The following is a 19,119-nucleotide window of genomic DNA, read 5'->3' as shown; positions in this document are numbered from 1 at the left end:
AATACTCATTAACTAAACTGTAGTTCCCTAAGTTATGTATTAAATCAAACTTATTTTAGCCGAAACCATGATGTTTTTTTCTAACCCTAACCAAGTAGTTTAGTCGCCGAAGTTAATTTTTAAAAATCACAAAGTAAAAAACGCACAATTGACACAGAAACCGATACGTCAAAAAATGGTGCCAGAGGGGTACCAAGCTACCGTATTTGATGAGTTGGGAGTGTGAACATGTTGCACTTATTTGTGGGATGGAGGCAAACAGACGATTAGTTTGGCTTTGTGTAAAGACTGGAAATAGAAAAAAAAAAAAAAACTAGCCTGGCCAAAGGTAACAAAATTTACCTGCTAGCACCTTTAAAGCTTACTAATTACTGTTACATTAAGCTAAAAGGCTGTGGGCTTCATATTTACTGTACAGACATTAAAGCGATATTGATCCTCTCATTCAACTCAGCAAGAAAACTTTGTATTTCACAAAATGTCAAACTGTTTCTTTGAATATCTAACAAATGCAATAATGAGTGTAAGTGCAAGCATCCAAACTCATACCCAAATGTCAAAGCTGAATTCATTTTGGATCAAACATGGGGTCTTTGAGGTGGTGCCACAGGGGAGGGAGCGTGGTGTACCAGCAAAGAATGCGTCTCTTACGTCTGCAAATGGATCGGAACATTCGCAGTGTTTTTTGATCTTATTTTCAACGCTGTTTTATTTAACTTTGTGATGTAAAATCGCTCAGGCTTCATTGCTAATGCGTGTTGTCTGGTGGTATGACTTGGTGCAAGCAGTGGGAGCAATCGGGGGGGTAAGTGCCCCCCCCCCCACGCAACTGTCAACTGGCAAATCAGCCTCTCATGGAAACCAGACGTTTAATTGTTCTCAGATGCTGGAGCTTTTGGTGTGAGCCACAATGTGTGACTTTGCTCTGTTCTAAGGTTGGATTAATTCAGTGCTGTTGATTAAAAATGCTTGCGTGCCTTGCAGGCTTAAAGTCGGAATGAATGTGGGGGCCGATCAAGCCGAGGACAAACAGTCGTAGCAAAGACAGGAAAAATTTATTGCACATTGTTTGTGCCTATGAACGGTAAACAGATGAGTTGGTTTCAGTGTTTGAGAAGCTGTCAGTCACACAAAAGTATGGTTGAAGGACTATGAAATATTTGCATGTCATTGTGAGGCATGTTTCACTAATCTGCCGTCTGTGTAGGATCAAAGAAATCAACACTACTTGGAAAACGACTGTAGCAGATATTCCGTTCTACAGAGCTGAAAAGAGGCAGGATAGTGAGGAAAGACCACATCAATGTAAAATCAATAATGCCAAAAGCCCCTTTTCTTACAAAATTTCATTTTGTCATTAATAACATGAATAGGTAACTGAACAGGTCTACTGGGCACAGGCCCAGGGGCCCAAAGTGTCACTTTATGTCTCATCTTCAGCTGCAACATGAAACTCTATCACCAGCCTGTGACTCTCCGGCATTTGGTAGATGATTCAAAAACGGGCATCAATCATCTCTTGATCGTTCCCCAGTCAGTTTCTACTTTTATGTGTAAGCTCAACTACTGTGATCACGCCTCTGTGGACAAGTTTTAATATCTGTGCAGTTGTGAGCCATCGTTATTCTTTCAGATGGGACCTGATTGAAAAAAGGTCTCTATATGTTTAACAGTCTAACTGTCCTCTGTTGTGCACCCACTCTCTTTCCTTTCTTTATATCCCTGGAAAGAGCAGATATTTCCTCCTGGTTAGGATGCTTTTTTCATATGCCAGTTAAATCATGCTTAATCTACAACCTTATACCTCTCTGGCACGTAATACGGCTTTCCTGGACTATATACTTCAATGCTGTATTGACGGATTGTTTGTCACGATGGAAATATTTGTAGTTTACTTTTTCTTTTTTTTTTTTAAATGTGATGCAAATTATAAGCAATGAATTCTTGCTGGTGTTCAGTGAGCATTCACACAACAACACATTCTTTGATGTTCAGGCTTTATGAGGGTATTGCGTTGGATGTGAAATGACGCAATTAAGGGTTTGGGTTCCGGTACAGTGAAAGCTTGGCTCAGAAAAACAAACTTGTGTTAAACTAAGTGTGTCCCTCCGTCTTCACCCGAGCAGAATGTAAACCATTTTAATGTTGTATTGGTTATTGGAGATGACCTCAGTGAGGTCGATGCTGGATCAAAGGGTCCGATGAGTCAGCTGGTGTCACCGTTTTATACTGAAATGATTCAGAGTACAATTGAGTATATATTTTTTTAAAAAAATATATATAAAACATTCAGAAGCAGGGCCATGATTTTGTTTTTTAAAAAAGACTGTATTAGCAGGATGGATTTCTTAAACTAGTTTGTCAAAATTTTAAAAAACAGATGAAGATGGAGAACTGTAGTTTGACATCCTTACATATGCTCATTTGCAAATAGTCAAATGAGATGAGATCGAAACAACTTTGACATCTGTAGGGTGAACAAATTTGTCTTTCCTAGGAGAGTGAAGGTGTGACGGGGGGGATTTTTTAACAATAAACTTCATAAATTAAATTAAGGGAGGTTAAGGGAGGCCACCTGGGGGGAATTTCACAACTAGAAAATTTAAAAAGGAAGAACACAGGTTCGAATACAACCCAACAAGACGTGACCTCAGTATAAAAATACAATTTATTTAACGTCTCTCTTTAAAAAAAAAAAAAAACTCAATTGATAAAACCTGGATAAGGCACATGCAACAACAGCCAACTTGCTGGAAAACACTCAAGCCATTGCACTGGCCCTTGGTCGACTGAAAATAAATGGTCAACTGGCAAAAAAAAAAAAAAAGAAAAAAAATCAATTAACATGCAACACAAATCTGCAAAAGTAGGAAGTAATTAAACATAAACAAAAACACGCCACCAGCTCCGCCCAACGCACTGAGCAACAACTGGTGTGTGTAATGGGGGGTGGGGGGGTCTATCCTGCTATGGGCTACCTTGTTTTACACTGCCTTTTTTTGTATGAACTGATCAAATGAGGCATAATGTCTGAAGTCTTAATTGGTGAGCTTAAAGGCCCTTTTTTTTTACTTCCTTTACAAAAAAACAATAGACTTGTCAATTTCAAACATATAAACACACTGCTGTCATACTTCCATGCATCTTTTATGATAGCATAGGTACAGTCAATAGATGGGCGGAGTCCTCCGATTGGAAAACGTGCACAAATATGGATGAAATAAACACAGAGCACAATCAGAAGGATCCATCCATGTCTGCATTTAAAGTCAAGCATAAATGAGCTCTAAGAGACCCTGGTAAATATGTTTTGTTGTGTTTTTTAATTTTTCAATAAAGTTGCATCACATGTGCAGCACTTTTATGAACTATTAATCTTGTAAAGACTCAAATGCAACAAAAGAAATGTAAACAATGTCAGCAACCCAGTCACCATGAGAAAAGGTTTCCATTGTATGTTTCTGCAAAGCAGGAATACACTTCATACAACCGTTTTTATCTAAAGTGGCGTAGTTCTGATTTCATGTATATGAGATGACCTTGTCATCAGGAGTAATGGATGGCGTGACACCTTGGCGGGACATCTGCCAAGCAGTAGACCATTGAAGGTTTTCTTTAGCCAAAACTTGATTCTAACTATAACCAAGTGATTTTTGTGCCTAAACGTAACCACGAGTTAACCACAGCATTGCTGAAACACAAAATTTCAGTGTATCCACTAATAAAGTGGATAGAGTCGGTGGTTTGAAAAAAATTTACAATGTCCAACATTCATGCTGGTGATTGCACGGAAGATTGTTTAAATACTATAGTGGGTTTTCATTTTAATATGAAATGAATTCACTATAAAAACAATCAATTCTAGTTGTTTTATAGCTTGACTTGGTTTATAATCCCAGAAATAAGATTAGTTTGATATTTTTAACTGTGTAGTTAAAAAAAACAGGGATAAACACAAAAAGCAAAGGCACTTGTAACTTCGTCCTTTCACTCAGGAAGAGATTAGTCTCATCAAAGACATGGAACATCTGTCAGCAGAGGGAAAGCATTCATCTGACCTGAAGAAAAGAGATAATTGGATTATCAGATAATCACCTAACTAACTACAGAGTGACATTAGAGATGCTCCCTGTTTGCATTCTTCGTTTTGTCCCCCTCGTCTCGGGGCATTCACGACATGTACACCTTCTGTGTCCACTGGACTCTATCCCCTATTCAGTCGTGGCTATATGCTTTTATCAGCTTGCTGCGGACACCATATCCTATCCACCACTCGACCTGTGAACACAAATTATTGTCCTAAGCGTGAATGTCCTAAGTGACAGCACTTCTTTCAGCTCTAAATCAAATCCAGAGCAGAGTTCACTCAAACCCAGAACAGAAAAAAAGCTCCTTTCATTTTCCTTAATCAAGACGGCAAAATACCTCACTGACCTGAACAACAGGGTCGGGACAAAGAGAGATGAAGACTACTGGTGCACAACAAAGCAAGCAGCTGGTCTTTAGGGGCAGTGTGTCCAAAGGCATGTCTCTGCAGTGACCTAAGACGCCCTCGTGCCTGTTAAGACCATCTCCTGAGTATCAGGCCTGTGTGTGTGCGTGTGTGTCTCCATGGACCTGATAGTGTTTTGTTCCAAGGAAGTGGAGTTGCAGGAGGAGCGTATTCACATCTGGTTTCAGCGAGAGTATCCCCCATAAATGATACGGGCTACACAACAAAATCATCACGGCTAGAAATCATCTACATGCCAGCACGTCCCTGTATGAGTTACAGGTTATATAGATCCAGAAGGTTGTAGACAAATAATTTTCAATAAACAGTTGTCGACTGAAAATAACTGTATGCCATCATGTGACCAATAATATCAGATTAACTCCCTACAACATGTAATGTTTAAGTATTCTGTTTTTCAACTAATTAACACCATTATGGAGTGCTCCAGCATGACGTTTTTCTGTCGGTTGACACAGAAGTTTAGAAGAAGACGTGCTTGGTTTTGTCTGCAAGTTCTTATTTCTCAGTAATAATTGCTATAACTAAAAAAAATTGGTTGAATAAATTGGTTGAAAAATCGTGCATTATAAAAACAAGTGGAAGCTCTCTGTGGTCCCTCTCACCCCATGAAGTTGGGAAATGGTTTACTCCGCCCCTGCATGAGGATTCGTCTCTAAACACAGCTAGTGCCGAGTGAGTCACTGTCATGTCTTCAAAAAAAATGGAAATAGGGGATTCAAAAAAGATAGGAACTGAAAACAAACTGACTGTTAAAGAAAAAAATCCAGAGGTGCATGAACGAGACATGGATCAAGAGAAAAAGAGCAGGGGGCCCACAGACTCTGCTCATGCAAAGGACTTTGAATTTCATGCTACACCCCTGTTTGGTACACTCTGCGGAAACCCACTGAAGTATCAATCCAGTTTTGATACAGACAACCTCAAATTTAGTTTCATTGTAAAATGCTGCGGTCACTCACTCAGAAACATGTGAGCTTGACAGTATCCACCATGTTCTTACTCTAGAAAAGTACATTTTAACAATACTTATACTGCTGCCTACAAACACAGTTGGAAAAGGTCTATTGAACTTCTCCCAGTCTCTTGTACATTGATGCGATTATGAAAAAAAAAAGAAATATCTTTTCATTTTTCTTATTGGACCTGAAAGTTGAAATGGCCTTTTCATGGGTTGACTGAGTTTTATCGTCCTTGAGCTCTGGAAATATGCTAAAAAGATTATTTATTCTTCCAAACGAAGGAAATGTTCTTTCTTTTTGACGATTAACTCCATCTTTTTCTGTCAGGTGACTTTCTCTGGGAGTCGTATTGACATCTGGTGCTCTGCAGGTGTCACTACTGATGATTACAGTCTACACATTCCTACAGATCAGTCGTCTCCCACAGGCTCGGCAGCCTTTTACACATTCCACAGAGACGCACACCAAACGTCTCCTAATGAGCGCACAGATTGGGATTATTGAATATAACTGTGGAGTGAAGGGGGAAGCTTATGATGTGTTGTACACACGTGCACACACATAAAGTCATATTATCTAAATACCACCTGTTGTCATGCGGTGTATACACACCCGTGCTGCAGCACTGATGTGTTTTTATCAAGCCGGGGGCTCAGATCCAGCTTTAGGCTCTCGCTGGTCCAGGGAGAGGGGTGGTGCACCCAGAGGGGTGTTTGCTTAAGGCCCATTTTACGACCATGATGTTTTTTCCAGACAAGACCTGGGCCTGAAATTCAGACAAGAATGGGCACTGAGCCAGTTAGCTGCTACTTAACTTTAAGGATCAGAATCATTTTTTGGCAGGTTTTGTACAAGTGCCAGAGTTTGCCTTGGTGGCACACACACATCAAGCATCTGCTGTCACCCCAAAGATGCAACAACAAGCCAAAGGAAATGAATGTTACCCCAAATCCACAAATACTTTACATGCAAGAGAGATTTGCATGCAATCAGTCGAGGCATTTCCTGCATTATTTTCATTCAGCTGACTGGCGTGCCCTTTGAAGCCGGGCACATACTGCTCATTGCATTAATGCTGATTGTAGCTTACCTTTAAAGGTAAGAGCCCGAGGCTATCTGAATCCTAATCTGTGGTCAAGGGTAACTTCTGCTCTGAGCTATCGGCTTCAATGTGCCGTGACACTCTAATGGCTCCGTCCCAGAACGGATCAAAGAGCTGTTTGTGGCCGACATGAAGATTACACTACTTGGCTGCTATGCTATTCTCTCGTAGCAGCCAAGACTGATCCCAGAGGCCTCCAGGACCGAGATGTGTATCGGCCTTGTACCCAAACAAACAAGATGTGCGTCACTGACCAGAACCCTGAAATGTTAATCTTTCTTTTATGCTGTTGCATTGATGGCTTGTGGACTATATCTCATGTCTGCTGTTTACAACTTTAACTGTGTGTGTGTGTGTGTGTGTGTGTGTGTGTGTGTGTGTGTGTGTGTGTGTGTGTGTGACACAAAGAGAGAGAGAGAGAGAGCTCGAAGATGTTCGAACACGGGTGTCCAAACTGTTTTTTTGAGGGGGCCAGATTTGATAATGTGAAGATGCCCCTTTTGACATTTTTTTAAACAATAAAAGTTACAGGCAAATGCACTGTTCTATAACTTTTTTTTTCATTGTCACAATTATCATTTTTTTAAATGGCAATATAACCAAATCTTAGCCACTCAAGCATGAACAAATCTAAAAAAGAAAAAAAAACCAAAAAAAAACAATTTTGCCTTTTTTTCACATCTGGAGTCAGATAACATAGAACAAACTGTATGGAATACCTTAAACTTCCATGAAGTAAACATACCTTATTATGAGTAATTCAAAGTCTGTTAACATTTACGTTTTAAACGTATGACTCTTGCTCTTGTCTTTCACAAGATAATTCAGAAAGTAATATTTTGTGTCGCATCTACAGATACATAACACCAGCAGTTACAGGCACACCTTAATTCAAAAGCTGAATACAAAAAGTGCCGTAAGTCCAAGCGCATATATTTATAACTGTGCTTTTGGCTTTTCACTGTTAATAGTGGCAGATGTTATCATTCAAAAGACTCAGAATTTCAGATTGATCAAGAAACAGGGAACTTACTGACACTAATGAGAAGGGTGATACTGAGATCTGGGTTTCAGTAGACAGGCCAGGTGTGGTTTGAGGGCAGTGGTTGAGATGTGTAAAATGTCACGTAGGCAGAAGTCACTTAGTCTTGACCTCAAGCAGTTCTCGTTTAAGGTCATGACAGAGAATGTCTGCTCACACAAATATGTGGAGCCGAATGAGCTCAGCATTTTCTTTGCAAATGCTCACATTTCTCAAAACCTGCCTTGATCCAGCTGCCAGTAAAAGTCAACAAGAGAAAGCTGCTGGTGTCTGCCGTGCCACTCATTGTCACACTGCAGCTCAATGAGCTCCAGCTTCAGCTGTGGCGGAGCATCATTGGTCTCCATGGAGAAGCAAGAAGACAAACGCAATATGTCCTTTTCAATAGCTGCAAAATCCCAAAAGCGATCGTTAAACTCCACAGAAAGAGATCTGATGGCTGTTGCATACTTCTTCGTTTGCCGCCAATATTGTCCTGTGAAAAACAGTCCACAACCTCTTGCAAAGCTGGGAAATGTGCGGTGCAGGGTTCCATCTTCGGGAAAGTTGCAGTTTGGTTCCAAAGGCCTTAATGTGCGCATATAGCTGGCTCATCACTGCGTCTCGTCCTTGGAGTCCAACCTGTCGCATATTCAGATGCTTCCTCATGCCAACCAAAAAAATCTGCCAGCCATACAGTATCTGATAGTTCTTGCATCGGCTGCCCCTTTTCAATGCACTTTGTTCACCGACCCTGGCAGGCGCACCATTGGTAATAATCCCACTAACTCTACTCCATGGTAGTTTCATATCATCAACAGCTGCACAAACAGAATCGAATAAATCTGTTCCTCTTGTTTAGCCTTTAAGGCTTTGGAGGTCAAGCAGCTCCTCTGTTACATTCATATCATCCTTAATTCTTCTAAAAAAAAAAAAATCAGTACCTGTGCAGTTTCAGATGCATCTGCGCTATCTTCGCAGGCCAATGACACGTAATCAAAAGTCACTCCCCTGTCCCCCAGTTGTCTCTGAATATCTGATGATATGTCCTCAGTTCTCCATGCCAAAGTGTCACAAGCCAGGCAATAAACGTGATAAACGTGCCCTCTGTGAAAAGTTTGCCATGTTTGGCGATTAATATGGCCACTTTGTAGCTTGCTTCTGTCACATTTTCATTTGACTCACAGGCCCATGTGAAGAGTTGCTGTTCCAGCAGCAGCTTGGAGTTGCTTAACTTTTTCAGCACGCTCACTCCCTGTTAGTTTATCATATGTGTTAGCGTGTTTTGTCCGGTAGTGTCTCTGTACATTGAATTCCTTAAACAAGGCAACAGTCTCTTGACAAAATAGTCAAACACCATTGCTTTGATTTTCAGCAAAAAAAATATTGTAATTCCCATCTCTCCTTGAAGCAGTGGTCTTCACTGTCAACTGCCCTTTTTTTTATCTACAGGTGCCATGACAGAAATTAGCAGCGAGGGTTCACAGCGAGGTCACAGAGCCAGATAGAGTTATGGGGGGTGCTGCGACCATGAGGTGGAAGGAGAAATTGCATTTTAAACCTTTACGATTTATTCATTCTGTTGGACAGTCCTAGCGGGCCATAAATAATACATTATAAAATCGAAGCTGCGGGCCATATGAAATCTGACTGCGAGCTGTGATTGGCCCTTGAGCTGGACTTGGAACATGTCTGCATTAGAACAACGTTTTTCAAAAAAATCAAATGTAAACTTTGACATTTTGATACACTCTCTGACCAGATAAAAATACAGATTCTAGGCTACTTAGAGAAACTAGTGTCAGTGGAATAGAAGCAACAATATGTCACTGCATGTCACAGCCTAAGATACAAGACAACAACATATGACAACTGGAGTTCATCTCCTCGCAGCTCATACTTTTCATTTATTACTCTACTTTTTTTAGTTGTTATGTTTTTTACGATTGATATCTATGATTTTGTATTAATATATTGTTGTTTCTTTATTGACCCTAAATATTAAGTTAGTTACTGGAGTTCATATCCTTACAGCTCACACTTCTCATTTCTTACTCTATTTTTTTTTTTTAAGTTGTTGTTGATTGTTAATCGTTTCTTTATTGACCCTAAACAATCTTTAATGACTTACACAGCAGACGTATAACGCGCACACACACACAAACATATGCACCGACAGACTCTCTCATGCAAATCATGGAGATTGTGCATGTGTTGAAGAGAAAGCAACAGAAAGAGAAATAAAGAAAGAGATGTTTGGACAGTCTACCAATGTTGGCACTGATTCTGAGAAGACTTTAGCAACACAGCACGGTAATTTTCAGGAAATGACACAGTTTATGAGCTAACACCGTCCACTCTTAAGCCCTCTAAAACATGTCACTGATTAAAAATCATAATATCATACAGCACATGAAAGAGCAGGTGTGGATCAATAGTAATGTGTGTTTGATTCGCAGTTCCATTAAACTTCCTTGTTTTGCACACAGTAACTCCCAGGTGGGAAACAGCTTCAAAACCGCAATTCTAATTGCGAGCATGTGGCCCCGCGCAGCGTCCAAGGCGCACTTGACTTGTCCACGCGGTCCGGTTCTCTGGGCTGGAAGCCTGTACGTGCTTTCACGGCACGTCCATCGGATGATGAGCACATTTGGGCCGCAGAGTAACTGAATAAATTAAGACACCACACACGCTGAATCGACTGTTTATACACAGATTTCATGTCTCAGGAGATACGAAAGGCTCATATTCTCATTGTAGCTCAATGTCTGGTTTATGGTGAGTTTTATTTATTTATTTATTTTTTTAAACTTTTTCCTTATTCATTTAAAATGGTCTGAAGGGCTGTCTTTCTTTCTTTCCTTCCTTTTCAAACGCTTCAGTTCTCTTTGATTGTTTTCTGAACAATAAGGCGGATCTGAGAGTGACAGGCGCGTCTCTTCAGCTCGGACCAAACCAAACGCAGAGCGTCAGCTGGGAGAGGGATGCTGCTGGCAGCCTGGCAGAAGGTCCTGACAGGCCCGCACCTCTTAACACAGGCTGTATGCTCTTCTTCATTAATTAAAGACCCACACAAACAGACGGTGTGCTGCTGAGCCATCTGATTATTTTAAAATGTGTCAGCCAAGTCTATAAAGGAGTTCCTTGCTCTTTAAATCGTTATTATAAAATGAGACCAAGTTTCACTTGATTTTAAATTACATTTTCCAGAATTAAGATATAACAAGACTGATAAGGGACTGTTCATTATTTATGAGAGGAAGGGGGTGGTGTCAAATGTGGAAGGCATTTCAAATATTTTTAAGCACCCTGGAGGTAGTTGTGCTTTTTGATTTGGCCCAGGTGAAGGACACTCAACTTTAAACGTGTTTTTTATTTATCTATTTATTTATTTTTTATTTTAATTATCTCCAGAACCCTAAGAGCCGCAAGTGGGTTTATAGACATGTTTTCTTCATCCATTTGAAACCGATCACTTTTCTTTTGCTGCTTTCAGAGATCTTTCACAAGTATTTTCTTCAAAACCCTGATTAAATTGGTGCGATTTTTTATAAAACCTGGGGGACAATGCATTTAATAACTTGGTAAAGTAAATTAGTAGTTTAACCAAATTATTTTTTAAAAGCTTGGGAGAAATGTCAAAAGGATAGCGAAAAACTAGATGTATAATTGTTACAATTACATATTTGAAATGTTGTTTTAGAAATCATAATAATTTTTAAGTACTTTTTCCAAGTCATTTCCTGTTTTTTGCTTGTTTGTTTTGTTTTTGTTTTCTTTTGACTTTCCTGTTTATTTTTCATCTATTTTTCAAACAGATTTTCAGGTAACTGACTTGTACTTTTAAATAATGTCTTGCACATTTTTGGGTCATTTCTTCTTTTGTTGTTTATTGCCTTGCTCCCATGTTTTTGAAATAAATCAAGCCAATTTGCTCAGGTTTCAGAGGGTTAAAGATCTTCAAAATCACACCATTTTTCATAGCCAGAAATATTGATAGATATTGAGCCACTCCTCTACTCTGATAAATAAAGTACAGTCCCTAAATCTTTCATTTTATGCAATGCTTTTACATTTAACTTTTTCCCTAGAAAAAAATAGTTCGCAATTCTAATTTGTGTGGTTTTCACACTTTCATTTTAGATATATAGCTGTTCTTAATGAAAGAAAATACAATTTCAACAGCTCTGTGCCACAGAGAGCCTTGTGTGATTAAATCAGTTTTAAAGTAGCAGAAGGAGTTCCTCTCAAATCCTAAACAACCAGCCTATTAGAGGACATCCAGGATTAGAGACGTAAAGAAATTGAACTTGATGACGCATTCATCAGTCTTTTCAAACACCACACGCACATTTTCTTGTTCGTGCCCAATTTACACTCCAAACACGTTTTATTGACTCTTGCCAGAGTGAAAACAAGATGATAACAATGCAGCTATTAATCAGGATGTTGTCCTCTCTAATTCATCCTGTGTGTCAGTGTAACGGGTTAATTGAGCTGCAGGATGGAGAAGGGTTAGAGCAACACTGGAACTGCACAGGTTCATTAACTGCTGTAACTCAATACTTTGGAAAATCGCAGCAACTTTGATGTGTTTTCCTGAAACAAACAGTGAGGTCCCAGCAGGGAAATCAAACTCAGTAAAGAAGAATGTAGATAGGATTGTTGCCTTTATATTGTTCCATCAATAAAAGCAAACAACTTGTCTCTGCGTCATCTTCAAGAACATATTCATTCTGGATTTTTTTTCTTCTTTTCAATATAGATCACATCTGCAACTATTAGGGAGGAATGAATTATTTCAACACCTCTTTACATCTAACACCACAAGGAACAAACATTATCAAAACTGCCAGGAAAGGTATAAAGGTTGTTTTTTTTTGTTAACTTTTTTTTGTCCACCACAGTTCCACAATTTTTTTTTAGAAATGTAAAAACAAAATTAATTAATTAATAAACAAAACACGTAAAAATAAACATACATTTAAAAAAATTAAATAAAAATATTGATTAATAGCCTAAGTAAAAAATTATTAAATAAATAAATATTAGACTTTTTTGATGAACGTATTCATTAAGTTTTACAGGGACAACGAGATACAATGAACATCACAGACTTTTTTTGTGGTTCCACGTAATATTTGTAGGAATGCAATCCAAAAAATAGATCTATTAATTAATGAGTAAATAACATAGAATAAAATAAATGAAAATACATATCTAAAAAGTAATTAATAAGTTAATAATATAAAAATGCATCGGCATCTCATAAAAGCCAAAAACTGAAAATTAAATAATTTTTTTTTTTTTTTTTTTTTTTTTAAAAGAATAAAAATGGGACTGCTTAAAACTGAGATAGACTCCATCTGGCTGGTTATGTTTGAAATGTAATTATACAACCACAGTTATATGTATCATCTGTCAAGAACGTGGAGCAAAGAACCTAATAATTAATTAAAACACATCTATCCTGAGATGAAATTTTTAACTGGGGATGGGGGTATAATGTATTTTTTGTTTTAAAAAATCATATTAAGGATTTACCGTTTAGCCAGCCATTGGACTTTGGTTGAGAATGCGGGTTGTTCTGCTGATCTTGTTCTGATTTTTAAAAAAAGGTTACTGCAGTTGCTAAATGTTATGTTGAAATGCAGGAAATGAGATTCAATTTGAACTTTTTTCTGGGAGCAGAACCCCTGAGCCCCCACTTCTCAACCAAAGTTACTCCCCTGACTCCTGACTGCTAAGCTTCACCTGTCAGTAGTCTGGACAATAAAATCAGCTGCTACCTCCTGATAAAGCCTTCCTCTGCAGCTAAAGGCCCCATGCTGCCTGTGTTTACTGCAACAAACAGATTCCCCTTTAAATTAACATCCTGGAGGACTTTGTCAAATCAGAACCACGTGTTAGCAAACATACAGCCTTCTTGAATTAAAGTTCATCCCCGCGCTGCCCTCCATCCAACCTCGAATAAAGAAACGCGCTTATTTGATTAACCCCAGCGTAATTACAGCGTGCGTCCTCTCCATGGTTTGCCAGTTAGTCAGTCATATCATTTGCAAATTAGGAACGTATTAATGTGGCTACTAGACCCAAATTATGTGGGACGACTTGTGGCGATCCCGCTGGAATATTTTACATGGTGTAGGTCTGTTTGCTATCTGACTTCAGTGCGTAAAAATATGTCTAGACCAGAATAAACCCAAAGGCGATGCATAAGAAAATGATCCTTTCCTATTAAAATCTCCTCAACAAAGAGCTTTCATGTGCTTCTGACAGTAGTGTTTGTTGTCAGCTCAGCTTTCATTGATAAAACAGTCGCATTCAGGGGCCACCGGGTTTGCGTGGCCTGCTGCGCCATAATACTCGGCACAAGCCCTCCAATGACCGCTAAATACTGAGTGTTTATTGTCAATATTAGCGGGGCTACTTGAGGGGGAGTTTATAATTGGACACGTGTTTTTCCCCGCTTTTTGTCGTTTGGAGATCAACTGATTCCTTTGTAATGCGTTTTTAAAGCAATGAACGATCCACAAGGAGGGGTAAAGTGTTCTTAAGAGCTCCCTTTCAGCCTTTAGAATTAGCCAGAGCAACCCACCGAGAAACATGGAGGCCCTGGAAGTATTTAATCCAGGAGATGTGCGTGCCGGGCTGTCACACGGCAGAGAATTCAGGCGCGTGCAGGTAGCCAGATATCAATTTATTAACGCAAAAGGCGCTCTGTCTTGTGCCTGCAAAGACTAAAAAAGAAGCAGATTAATTTCTTCTTAAAATATGGAGGACATACTTTTTGACTTTGACCAGGATGGCACCACTGATTTTGCATTTTGGGGACAAATGGACCAAAACTTCCAGTTCCAGACGCAGCTGGACACCTTCCTGCTGGACTACACCACAGCTGCCGGCCAGCTGTCACCCTGGTCCTCCTTCGGCAGTCAGTCCATGTTCCCGGACGCACAGCTGACCTTCACCGACCTCGACCTGCAGTCTCCGGGGGCGGGCGTGTGCGCTGAGGGAGAGAACTCCTCAGTGGACGATCCTCTGGAGGTGTCCAAGCGCAGGGCGCGCCGGCTGGTGTCCCATCAGCCCTACAAGGTGCAGCGGCACGCCGCCAACATCCGGGAGAGGAAGAGGATGCTGAGCATCAATTCTGCTTTCGAGGAGCTGCGCTGCCACGTGCCGACCTTTCCCTACGAGAAGCGGCTGTCTAAGATAGACACTCTGAGGCTGGCTATAGCATACATCGCCCTGCTGAGAGAGATCCTCATGTCGGGATGCGACCCGAAGTCCTACGTGGACGAGTGCATGAAGAATGGCTACAAAAATCAGACCAACGCCATCTGGAACACTAGCGGTGAGCTGATGTCCCTCATTAGCCCAAATAAATCTGTCATTAATGCGTGAGTCTTGAGTTATAGATGACAGCAATGGTTAACCTAACTTCAGCCAACTGAAATGTGTTGAGAGGAAGATCACTAGTTATAAATCGGTTGTTTCAATGCAGCATTAGTCCTACAGGTGAACTACGTGCATTTTCAAAATTAATAAATGTTATTTCAGTGGTCTAAGACAGTCCAAAACTATTGATTAACATGAAGAACTCTCTTCCACATCCAAAAAGTGCTAAAACTTAAATTTGTGATGTCATGAGGTATAAAGCCTGGATACTCAGTTTGCTTTGCCTATGGGGTTGTTTTGCAAAATGACACAAGGCCAGGAGTTACTAAAAAACACTAATAATATTTATCAGTATAAAATGATATAGTGTTAGCTGTTCTCATCATCTGTGGCAAGAGGCAAATCCAGCTACAGCAGTCCTGCATATGTCAGGTGTCCACAGGGGCGTTTCAGATTTTAGGACATTTGTTGTTTAGCCTGACCTCTGTTGGGGGACTGTGTGATCCTCCCTTGGCACTTTTTTTGATCAGCTATTTTGATGCATTTTTATGCACTCTGTTTATTGTCATTGTGAATTAGAAAATGGTAAGCAGGTCACCTGGCATGCTAGTGTGGACCAGATTTAACCAGTGGGCTGTAAGTTGAGTATTATAAAGTCTGGAGCTGCTTCATAGACAATGAATGGGAAGAGTGTTCTAGTGTTCTCGCAGGTCCATTCTGAATGGATCCCAAGTGAACATGAACATGTCAACTTTTTAAAATAACTCACTTTTTTATATTTTGGAGTACAGTGAATCACATCACTTTTATTTTGAAGTGCTGTTTCTGTTTATTCTTGCAATATGTTTTATTTCTTTGTGTTCTGAGCCAGCTTGCTGTTTACATTGTGTGAAGAAAAAATGAATAGGTGGGAATTTATAATGTATGGATCTTAAGCTATTAACTAAGGGGAATTTTGGACCCCTGTGACTGGACCATTTTCGGTTCTAGACGACAATGAGAGCAGCCAGGGAAATGTTCTGAGTATATCATTTCATTTTCTGTTTTACAACTGAGAACACTACTATAGAAAAAAGGTCATTCGGATTTTTTGGGGAAAAAAAGGAAACAAACATTCTTTGGGTCCACAAAATCAGGCTCCGATTCATCGCCTATGGAGCAGCTCCAGACTTCATGACATCACAAGTTAGAGATTTACTTCTCTGGTTTCTGGCTTTCAGAGTAGCTTGTGTTCACAAATATTGATTAAACTTTCCAAGTCCATGGAAATAACAAAGTGAAATTCTTTTCGAGGTGTGTTCCCCTTAAACACTCATGGGTTTTTCACAATGTTTGGCCATCGTCATAAAAAAGACTGGATAGACTTTTTTTCTTTCTTTCTTTTTTTTAAAGAATATCAGCCATTGTTTACCACACATCATTGACACAGAAAAGATGTTTTACAGTTGAATTTGTAATGATTTAAACTGGGACTCAGTTGCAGAGAAAAGGCACCAAAAACCAACAACAGTTTATTAGAGGCAAATCTTTACTTAGGTGATCAGGGTTAAAACACAAGATGGCTCCCAGCATAGGCAGAAATAGCCGTTTGGGGAAATCACACAAGAAAAAAAAGTCCATTAATTCAAGCAGAGTCAAAAATCAGGGAATAAAACACGAGGCTGGAGAACTTGAACACACTGTGGCCACAATGATAATCTGACAACTGAATTAAGGAAACACTAGGTGTTAAATGCACAAGGGCTGATTACTAACTACACACAGGTTAGAAAATGTTAAATATGCAATTATAATGATTATAACAAAATTACTGCTATACTATCCCACCACATAAATACTCACATAATATATGTACATACTAATATTATTTAATATTTATACCTTGTAACATCCCGTGCTATTTCCTAGAGTATAATATTTTACCACTTGCTGTGAAAAAATATTTATAGGCTATATTTTTACAGTAAATATACTACACACCACTTTAGTTATCCTGTGCAACTGTAGCCTTTGTTTGCACTTGAATCACTTTTTTTGGCATTTTTTCTCTGTTTCTGACTCTTGTGAATTTCCCTGGTGTGCATTAGGGCTTGTCTTGTCTTGTTTTGTCCTGTCTTATCTTAAAATACTGTTTTTGGTACATTCCTCCCTATTTTTTTTATCATTTCTAATAATTCTTCCCCCATTTTTTAAAAACAAATTTTCAGGTCATTTTCTGTGTCACTACTTGCAATTTTTTGGACATATCTTGTCAAGTTGGTAATTGCTTTTTCCCTGATGTTACAATAGAAATGCAACTAATTTCGCCCAGTTTCATAGGGTTAAATAGCTTGTGAGAGGCGTCTGAACGAAGCACAAGATGTTGAACCAGGGTTTAAAGGGTTAAAATCCAACAACTGAAAAAAAGAAAGAAAAAAAAAGAATTAATTTTATTCACAGTGATCCCAGTGTATTGACAAAAGCAAATGTCATTTTAAGCCACTTGCTGTGTGTTTATCCCCAGGTGTGTTTTCCTCGGGCATTTCCTCTTAACTGAAATCTCATTTCACCAAAACACAATCACCTGTATTCTTACTGCCTCCATGCACTTAACTAATTCTGTGGGAATCTGCTCTGAGGCCTCTTTTATGGGGCTTTTCAGTCGTAAGCGTGCCCCCATTCTTTATGCCCAGACCCAGGACTTGTTAAACAGTCATTAAAATGTATCTAAACTTATGTGTTTGTCCTGCTTTTGTCTCCTTCTGCTCCCTTTTCCCAGATCTGACAGCCCGCCTCTCTTGGATAAAGTGGGATTAACCGAGGAACCGGGCACCCCCAAGTGTGGAGGTGGCAGCAGGGAGGAGGTTCCGGTTTGTTCCTGCCTCTTCTCCCTTCTCTGTCTCTCTACATGTCAAAGACAGGCCCTGCGCGACAGAGCTGAGCGATCGACATCTGCAGACTTCTCATCGGGTCACACACCTCAGGCTTTCTCAACCTCACTCACTCCTTCGTCCTGCGTGGCTTTTAATATTCTAATTTATTGTTGACTGGTAATTGAGAGCCATTGTTTCTGGGGATCGGGAGGGAAAGTGGGTTGGCATTGTTTACCCAAATGGATGGCACTCGTCACACTGGCATGAGGCTGAATGGACTTCCTAAGGGCTCATACTTCTGCATGTCGCGCTCAAGTGTTTTCTGGACTCTCGCTCATTAGCCTGCGAGTCGATGTGTTAAAAAAGAGCCTTGATCATGTAAATTAGACAATGGGCGTGAGAAGCAGATCAGTGCAATGTGTTTTAGCATGTCAGGTGCTGTTTCCAAACATGGCAATAAGGCTTGTAGAGTAGTTTCATGTGCAACCTCTATGGTCTCTTTATTATTTATTTATTTATTTATTTTTCATTATTTATGACAAAATATTTGTACTACTTTCTTGGTCATGATTTTCAATAAACTGTGATTATTTATTGCTCTGTAACGCAAACGAGACTGTTATGTGTTTATTGGGATTTACCGCTCATATACTCAACGCTATATGAAAGTGTCATTTTTCTTAAATGGGTCCGCACAGTATAAAAGCCTCACTGTGCCTAGTGATCACAATGACTTATTTCTTATGGCATGCCAAGTTTGGGCCAATACTGGGTGGTGTAATTTTTGATAACAGCAGTGTTGGCAGCTGGAATCGCACCACTTGATTTGACCCAATTCCAGGGTGTAATTTATCCCAAGAGTCAGCAGAGTCAGGCAACTGGAGGCCACATTTATTATTTTATCTGGTGTGCCAAGTTTGGGCCATTTGGTCATTTTTGATAGCAGCTCAGTGAGGGCAGTGTCGGCAGCTGGAATCCAGCTCGATTCTGGAGCATCACCCATCCCGTGTCGAAGCGAAGTAGGAGAACAGATACTGCCTGACTTATCTCTTGGGGCACGCAGAGTTCTGGGCATATGCTTGCCCAGGTCATTTTTGATAAAGGCCCAATGATGGCAGTGTCGGCAGCCAGGCAAGTCAGGATGAATGATGCCTCAGAACTGAGTCAAATTAACTGGCTCGATTCTGGGGCGTCATTCATCCCAAGTCCCAGCCAAGTTGGGCAACCGGATGTGGCCCAGTTAATTCTTCCTGTGTGCTGAGTTTGGGCCA

The 19,119-nt window shown here is 39.8% G+C and overlaps 1 protein-coding gene across 1 annotated transcript; it reads left to right on the top strand.

Annotated features, from left to right (window-relative positions):
- The first annotated feature begins 13,951 nt into the window (after positions 1–13,951).
- LOC148188479 (transcription factor 21) lies at positions 13,952–18,363 on the top strand. Its single transcript, XM_088083866.1, has 2 exons — positions 13,952–14,952; positions 17,755–18,363. Exons 1-2 carry the CDS (start codon positions 14,373–14,375, stop codon positions 17,790–17,792), a joined length of 618 nt encoding a protein of 205 aa, XP_087939992.1. The 5' UTR covers positions 13,952–14,372; the 3' UTR covers positions 17,793–18,363.
- The last annotated feature ends 756 nt before the right edge of the window (positions 18,364–19,119 follow it).

Source organism: Plectropomus leopardus, chromosome 10, assembly GCF_026936395.1.
Source record: "Plectropomus leopardus strain MGB_pleo_1.0 chromosome 10, ASM2693639v1, whole genome shotgun sequence".
Lineage (NCBI taxonomy): Eukaryota > Metazoa > Chordata > Actinopteri > Perciformes > Serranidae > Plectropomus > Plectropomus leopardus.
The sequence above is the reverse complement of the archived record's forward strand: the minus strand, read 5'-3'. Positions and strand labels throughout refer to the sequence as shown.